General features: G+C 34.5%; 1 protein-coding gene across 2 annotated transcripts; it reads right to left on the bottom strand.

Moving 5' to 3' along the window:
• Positions 1–755: 755 nt before the first annotated feature.
• Positions 756–7,644, bottom strand: LOC137806913 (acyl-CoA-binding domain-containing protein 4). Of its 2 annotated transcripts, none has more exons than XM_068607296.1 (16): positions 7,148–7,644; positions 6,982–7,060; positions 6,689–6,832; positions 6,265–6,342; positions 6,047–6,151; positions 5,392–5,458; positions 5,243–5,304; positions 4,661–4,800; positions 4,425–4,551; positions 4,204–4,318; positions 3,505–3,593; positions 2,965–3,048; positions 2,547–2,888; positions 1,319–1,831; positions 1,178–1,237; positions 756–1,009 (listed from the first exon to the last, which is right to left on the bottom strand). In XM_068607296.1, exons 1-16 carry the CDS (start codon positions 7,183–7,185, stop codon positions 923–925), a joined length of 2,130 nt encoding a protein of 709 aa, XP_068463397.1. In that variant the 5' UTR covers positions 7,186–7,644; the 3' UTR covers positions 756–922. The 2 variants fall into 2 exon arrangements, with proteins under 2 accessions (XP_068463397.1, XP_068463398.1); XM_068607297.1 differs by having other exon boundaries at positions 6,751–6,832; positions 7,148–7,591.
• Between the last annotated feature and the right edge of the window lie 682 nt (positions 7,645–8,326).

The raw sequence follows: 8,326 nt of genomic DNA, 5'->3' as shown, positions 1-8,326 counted from the left end.
TTTTGTCATCACGTCAAAAAGTGTTACGAGGATAAGGGTATAACTGGTCCACATTAGATCGGTTTGGTCTAGTTTTAAATGGTAAAATATATTTGATTGAATAATTTAAATGATAATATTTTTAAAATTTGAAGAGAAGAAAAAATAAAATTAAAAAGTGGTGGTTCCATTTTGAAGTCACTATCTTACAAATTGAATAAAAAAAAACTTGTAGGGTAGGACTTCCCAACCAGAATCCTTGTTATACGGAGCCCAAACAATGACCTGACACTGACATCCACGTTATGCTAACATGCGCACCCTCTTTGTCTCTTCCCTCTGCAATGTCTTTCTCTCTCATTGCAGCTCTCTTCCAGCTCATGCTAATTAATTTCATTTCCATATATACATATATTAGTAAAGCAACAAACAAAGAACTACTGTGCAGCAAACCTTTGGCCACCATTAGTTTCCCACACTAACAATAATTTCAACAAACATACTACAAAATCATGCTACATATTGTCTCTTAAACCAAAACTACTAATAATGTTTAGTATGAATTTATCTTAAATGAATATTTTCCTTAGAAAACCAGGAACATGTAAACGACTTGCGAGAAATTAGACCTCAAATTGTTTACACAGGAAGTTGTCGCTACAGGAATAAAAGTTTAGACAAATAAAAATATCTTTAACGTGTTATAGAAAGAAAGGAAATGCCTCAAGATTTACACCAAACTTGAACTTCATCCACGGAATCATTGCCCTCAAATATAGATAGAAATTAGAATTATTAAGTAAAAACAAATATATTTACATAGTCGATGCTTCTTGATATGGACAATGGCAAAAAACACAGCACTTGTATGGTGTGATTCAGTGGTTCGAATATATGTACACATCAAATATTTAAGTGGAATGAGCTACTTCGAACATTCACATCACTGGACATGAAACGGTTTCCTGGGTGTAGTAGATGCTCGATTTTCCATTGATTGCAATCTCTGTTTGAGATGAAAAACTTCATACTGTACAACACCCAACAAAGATAAGGCAAGTACAAGGAAGTTCGGTTAAAACATTGTAGTAACATAAACCGGATACAGATGAATGGAAACATTAATTGGGGTTTTTCATACAAAACACAAAAGGTTCTATCAGTTGAAGTCAAACTATTCGATCCAAAGATGATGTACCTGTAGTTGAAATGCCCTTGCTCTTTCCCCGGCAATAACTCCTCTTGTAGAATGCAGCTCCTACAGCAAATTTTGGTCAGTCAATAATAATAACCATATATGCAGAAGCTCCAATCAAAGGAGGTCATGCATGTATCGTACCTTCTGAGTATCATCTAATACAGCCTTAAGGAAGGCCACATCATGCTCAAGCCGTACATTGTCAGAATGCACAATGTTTGATAGGTTGTTGGCCTCCTCCTGGGCCAACTCTAGACTGGCCAGCTTCTCTCTCATCAATTCCATCTCCTTATGTGCATCTGCCAATTTCCTCTCCATTTCCTGCCTACTTTTAAGAACAGACGTCAAGCTTTTCTCGGCAGCTTCTTTGCTTGCCAGGGAAGCTGCCAGTTGTCCCTCCAAAATTCCATTTTTCCTTATCAGGGAAGCCACTTTACTTTCATAGTAATGATAGACATTTGAAGAAGACAGTGATGCTGATTTATTGTTTTCAGAAAATGACAAATTATCACTTTCTGGCATTTCATTTTCAAATACTAGGTTTTGTTGGTTTGGAATCCCGGATAACATTGCCTGTTCCTCTATATTGGTCTTGGTCCCACAAGTGTTCATCTGTTTGCCATGGTGATTTTCATTTGTTCTGTGATCTCCAGACTGAAATGCATCAAATAAAAACATCATGTTCCATTTTTTCTTTAGTTATAGGTATTAGCACCAGAATAGGAATAGGAATTATTGCTAAAATTAGCATGAATTGAGATGTTTTTAACATTAGAATACCTGGTTTTGACTATGGACTTTCAAAAATTATAAAATAACATTTGATCTACGTGCAGTGAAGGGTGAGGAGGGTTAAAGATGACAACATCAGGCAAAATACCCCAGCATACAGATATGGTTTTAGAGGAAACCCTACTTGAACCATAAACAGACCACTACCAGCGGTCTATGCAATTCATGCAAATATAAAATGGAACTGCGATGATAAAGATGTTCTTTACAATTTGCACATCACAATATACAGTTCTCACTTCTGAATGTTCAAATTACGATTTAACATCTCAGAGAGCACAGTTCATGTTATGACCAAAACCAAATGTCATGACATAATCAGAAAAGAACCTGATTACATAAATGTGTTTGGGGTTAGAAATATGTAGAATACCAAGTACATGATATAAACAAATCTCATTTATATTTATATTATTTTTACGCATGTTGAAACAAGATGCATATAACTCTTTAAGATATGTTCCAGGTAAAATGCCTAAGTTGGGTTCGACATGATTTGAAAAGCATCCAATGTATCGAGACGTCCAACAAAAGTTATATATATTAGAAACACAAGGCTGAAAGAAGAATGTTTTACCCGAGGGAAAGAACTTTCATCTGAGTTCTTGTCCATCTTGAGATCAGTATTGTATTCTTCATCATGATCAAATTGCTTACGAAGGGAGGTGTTGGTGGGGGGGAAATTGGGGTCAACAACCAGGGATTCTGACAGAGATCTCCTGCCAGAACCATGTTCTATTGCAGAAGCCAGATTTTGTCTAGCAACTGAGTCAACTAAATTCTGGGAACAATCTTTAAGTTGGGAGGCAAATCTAGCTGATGATGAATGTTTTTCAAGTAGTACAGATGCTGAACATTTACCGGGAGCTGATTGTCTCCCTACTGCTGATTCGTTCTTTTCCATTATCAACACTTCTACCTGTCAAATCAAGAAGAAAAAGGTTAAATTTAAATAAGAATGAACTCAAACATTAACTTCATATTCTCTGTCAAACCTGATTGGATGCCTCTTTTTTGGATCCCCCAAATGCAACAAGAAAATCCTTTTCCTTGTGCTGCACAAGTACCATGCTGAAACCCTGGTAATTCAACAGATCTTGCTCAATTTATCAGGAAGAAGAAATGATGGCCATGCATATGAAATATAAGACATCTAGAAATAATAATTATATTATTAAGGTAGTTCTTAATAAAGGAAGTAATTTAATTTAAAATTTCATTGGTTGAAACAATCAATGAAAATATCATATTTGATGGATATCGAATTTGCACTTAACCACCACGGAACATGGTGGTCTTACTAACTGATTCTGTGAAGAAAATGTTAACATATCAAAGCTAATAAAGAAACAGGAAATATATTGACTAAAAATCATTTGAAGGCCCAAGGACCTTTGCCAATGAAATATAATCAGCATATTATAATTACTTAATTGGTTATTATTTATTTAATAAGCTTTTAATTAAATAAAAAAATAAATGAAAGTTGAAAAAAGTGAGGCCAGTATGTGACAGCAGATGAATGAGAGCCATACCTTATTTGTAGAGATAGAAGATGGAGGCGAAGTGATTGCCACAGACCATTCATTTTTTACAATATCAAATATCACAGTCTCTCCATGTCCTGGAATATAGAAGAACGAAACTTTGAAAAAAATTAATAGAGTAAGGCAAGTTTATAGAGTGTGAAATAATGTCCTGGCCGCTGTAAAACGCATAAAGAAGGCAATACTAAATACAATTAAAACTACTTTAACAATATTTGCTCGCTAGATAATATTATATATAACTTCAGCTAGGTCGCTTGAGCCAAGGGTAAAAACTTGAAATACGTGCAAGTTTCTTAATGTATAATATTATGTTTGTCCTTTCCTTTATAAACAGAATTCACTGCCCAATCAGATTTTTTCTAGATACCCCTAATACATCAAAACTCATTGCCCCATGGATAAAGAAAAACCGTTTCTATAAAAATATTGTTTTCCTAGATAAGTATAGCCCAATAAGCTTAACGAATAAAGTGAAATGCTCACAAAGTTTATAAACCAAAAGAATTATTAACACTACAAAAGAAAGTCAAAGAGTAACAATTATGACACAGTAAGCAGAATAAAAACACTTCAGGCCAATATATAAATTATTACTCCACAGGTACAAGATCGCAGAAGTTCAAAACACAAATAAATAGTAGGTTTAATATCATGAACAAATGCTTCTTCCATTATAAAACATACTTTTTTTCCTGCTTCCACCCCCTGTAATATACCATTTAGTGCCACATAGGACACCACAACAACCAGCTCTGGGTGATGGATGAAAACCTCGTATCTTTACTCTCGACCATGCCATCTGAAGAAATATACATTTTTATCAGATTAAATGGTCTATCAAGAATTCATCCGCATGATATTGCAGTATAAATATAGACACATTTGGACCTACAGAGCTTACTCACCGTTTCAAAGTCAAGTGAATATAAATCATTTAAGGTCCTGGATTTTGATGATCCTCCAAATATATAAAGAATTTTATCATCATAGAGAGCAGCAACATGGTTGAATCTGGGAGAAGGTGCTGTTCCCCTACAATTAATATGATTGCAAAGCAACATAACATACTGGGTGATTATGACTAAATAATCACAAGTCCAACTTTTTCTTTCCAAAGTTCCTTTCATTTTCAATCACTTACGTGTAGTGAAGTGGAAGCCATGTAAAGGACTTGAGATCAAACATGTGCAGATCGTTCAGCTTCCTCCTTTTAGCATCCTCACCACCAAATAATATTAAAACAGTGCCCGCTCTAACAACACTGTGACCACTGCGAGCAACCTAGCCAAACAAACTCGAAGTGTCAAAGTCCAGAAATAGATTTTAATTAAAGGAAAAGGATGATATATTAGATCTAGTAAATGTGCAATTACAGGTTGCTACTGTATCATTTCTCTGCAATTGTTTATGCTTTTGAATTCCTTGTAATGTAACGAAACAGCATTCAAATGTAACAAGACATGAGAATTACATGCTTGTTGAGTGTGAAAAATATCAATTTGATTGCAACACAAAGCTTTCCCATCCACTGGGAAGTCATCAATCATAATTTACTACCTGGTTCATTTTTTTACGTTTTAATTATCAAGATTCAATAATATGATGGAGCAAAATATGTAACATAATATCACAGTTACAAGCATTTGGATATATCGATAAAGACAATGACGAAGAGCAATTTCTATCACTGCAGCATTTGCATTTATGAAACGGATATCCCTACTGGTATGTCTCCCTTCGCCTCCATCAGTGACCAGCACTCTGTCTCTGTATCCAATGCCCATACTATACAAATACAAAAACTATAATCAGAATAATTTCACAACATTAAACAGCAAAGAACCGTTACATGTAGATAACGTAAAATTGAACCTGAAATTCTGTCACTTCCCGGGTCTGTTTTCCCTCCAATTAGAAGTGCCTTTTTGCCCCAGGATACCTTGTAAGTTTATCATCAAGTGTAAGAGACTCAAAAACAGACACAAATCATATCAATTATTATAATTTATACAATTGATACAAAGCTATAATAGTATACTGAAGTAGTCAAATAGCTATGGCACTTTTCTTGTTCCTCACATCAAGCTTCTATTTATTTACTACCGTGAACCATATTCTTGATGGATTTTCCTTTATTTTTTAAAATTGGAAAATGTTGTCTTTTCCATTCTAAAATTTTCTCTCAAATCTCTCTTTCTATAAACATTGTATGTTGGAGGGCCCATATTTTCTATATAATATTTAATTAATGGTTCCTCCACTTGCTTCATCAGACCAAGGGGTCATGCAACGAGATATGATTGATTATCATTATTAAGTAGAACATCCATTTGTTGCAGACAGAATTTGCTCACGAATAATGTGTATATAGACACCAAGGGTGCACAGTGGGCCCCTTATTTCTTTTTTCAACTTTTGTGAGAAATTCAATTTTATGACCTTTACATACATTGAGAGACATGTTATCCCATGGCTTGCACAATGAAGCAATGTCAATAAGAATTTGTTGCTAATAGGACATAAGTACCAAACTATGGCCCTTGCATGCTGGAATCTTCAGTGGCAGACTGCTTGGTGATAAGTAAAGCTTTGACGATGCCTTGGTCCATGAAAATCTATCAAAATTCAGCACCTGAAAATGAAAATGTATAGAACCCAGTTGAAATGACCAACAAACAAGCTAGTAAGTAGTAAATAATGTTCATGTTTATGCTCACAATCTCAGTAACAATCTCCCACATATACCTGTACATCATCCAACAAGCCAGTCCCAGATTCACCGCCTACCACTACCATCTTATTCCCAATGACTGCTGCTGCATGCTGCTCATATTTCACAATGAAAACAAAAGTTCAGTCCTTTTACCTTCACTGCTACTATATATGAGGATTCAGCTACTTTAAGATGAGCAATTCACTTAAGCGAGTAAAGTATGTAATGTCAGTCTTTGATGTTTCTCATCAACGGTTGATTTTTAAGTGCACATGTAAAACAAATCATGAATGTATCACAATATTATTTGATGATTTTCTCACCAACTACTAAGATTACTTATTTTACCATTGTCCAGTTTAGAGGAGCCAAATCCCTGTATACTGGTACTGATGGAATAAAAATATTTGCAGTTTCAGAAAAGATAAGAAGCAAAAGAATCATAAGATTACAGACATTGGATCTAGGAGTGGGCTTATCCCCAGCAATAGATAACACCATCCAGTTCTCTGAGCTACCTGATGCACAACTACTTATCTCAGTCGAAGGCAGGCAATCAACTTCATCAGAATGGCCACTAGACCCTGCATCTCCTTCTCCCTGGAACAACCTTAAAACATAGTCAACATCCCACTGTCCAAACTCATAACTTGAGTGAAGATGAAAATATGTTGGAACCCCCACCCACATTGACTATGACTAAAATAGTGTATATAAATGAAATTGAGTTAGTTGACAAAAAATATTACATTGGAGTTTCCATTTCGTTTGGGGTGCCTGATGGGAGTTCTGGTTCCCTGGTTGGCCTCAGAAAGCTGCACCTTCAATCTGACACAACACAAATGTTACACTATTACATCACAAACACACACACATACCAAATCAAGTGATTGAGGAAAGAAAGGGTTGATTTACCTGCCAAGTTTCATACGACGACGAGAGAAGCCAAACATGTTGATAAAAAGAGGAGAGAGAAGGAAGGAAGGTAGAAGAAAAGGTAAAACAGAGAAGGATGAAGATTGAGTGAGTGAGTGAGTGAGGAAGTAACCCTAAAAAGGTAGAAAGGGAAGACACATTATTTGATATGAGTCTCTGAAAGAGTTTCTGTGGTTTGGTTTGGGATGCTGTGTCCAGAAAAGTGGGTAATAATACTAATCAGATTCACAATAATGAGAGAAAAGGGGAAAAAGAAAAAGGTAAGATAGTGCTGTTTTTTATAAACGACGTCGGATGATATGGATAGTTGTGCTGTGGTTTGGAAGAAGTGAGAAGAAAGGAAGTTGGGAGTGAGGAGTGAAGATAGCATTGACAACAGCAAGAGAAAGAGAAAGAGAAAGAGCAGAGACAGAGGATGCGCAAGTTAGCATGCGAAATAGTGCAGTGTCAGTGTAAGGTCCGCATAATGGGGATTTGGCTGGAAACGTTGCTCATTTATTAATAATTATTGTGCATGCATATGCTTTCCCAATTTACCGTTCAGACCCCAAATTAAAACTATTTAATTGAAAAAATAAATTATATAAACGAAATAAAAATATAGTAAAAACCCTCACTTTCTTTTCACTCCATTTTTATTTTTCCAAATAGTTCTATATAATCAAAGAAGGCATATTTATTCATTACAATTCTAATTCCTTTTATTTTCTTATATTTTTAAAATTTATTGTTCTTGTTTGGGTTGAAAAGGATTCTAAATCTGAGAGTGAATATTTAGAGAACTTAAGTATTTTTTAAATGTTGAAAAGGTATTTATTATTAAAGGGTCTTCAAAGATCAAATTAGTATTTGGTATTTAATAGTTGAGGGTAATAAATACTAATAAATATATACATTCATCAACTTATTTATAGCAAGCGTCTTTATATTTTACGAGTGTCTATTATGACAGTTTTTATCATTAATCTTGTGACGTTATGTGTAATTTATTTTTAATCCTTTTTTTTAATCTTTTAGGATATTAAGATATTAAAGTGAGGAGATTTATCAATATAATTATTTGTGATTGAAGGAATTTTTTCTCGAGTTGGGTGATACATTAACAATTTTAGTTTAATTATTTATCTGATACATTTTTTTTAATTAACTAAGGTATTT

The sequence above is a fragment of the Phaseolus vulgaris genome, chromosome 3 (assembly GCF_000499845.2).
Source record: "Phaseolus vulgaris cultivar G19833 chromosome 3, P. vulgaris v2.0, whole genome shotgun sequence".
NCBI classification, from domain to species: domain Eukaryota; kingdom Viridiplantae; phylum Streptophyta; class Magnoliopsida; order Fabales; family Fabaceae; genus Phaseolus; species Phaseolus vulgaris.
The sequence above is the reverse complement of the archived record's forward strand: the minus strand, read 5'-3'. Positions and strand labels throughout refer to the sequence as shown.

Bases quoted from the DNA above. Each gene is read 5' to 3' on its own strand.
- LOC137806913 (XM_068607296.1), bottom strand. From the start codon at position 7,185: ATGTTTGGCTTCTCTCGTCGTCGTATGAAACTTGGCAG. The intron at 7,061-7,147 runs GTAAATCAACCC...GTGTTGTGTCAG, and splicing joins CGTCGTATGAAACTTGGCAG to ATTGAAGGTGCAGCTTTCTG. The intron at 6,152-6,264 runs GTATATGTGGGA...TTTCATTTTCAG, and splicing joins GCTTGTTGGATGATGTACAG to GTGCTGAATTTTGATAGATT.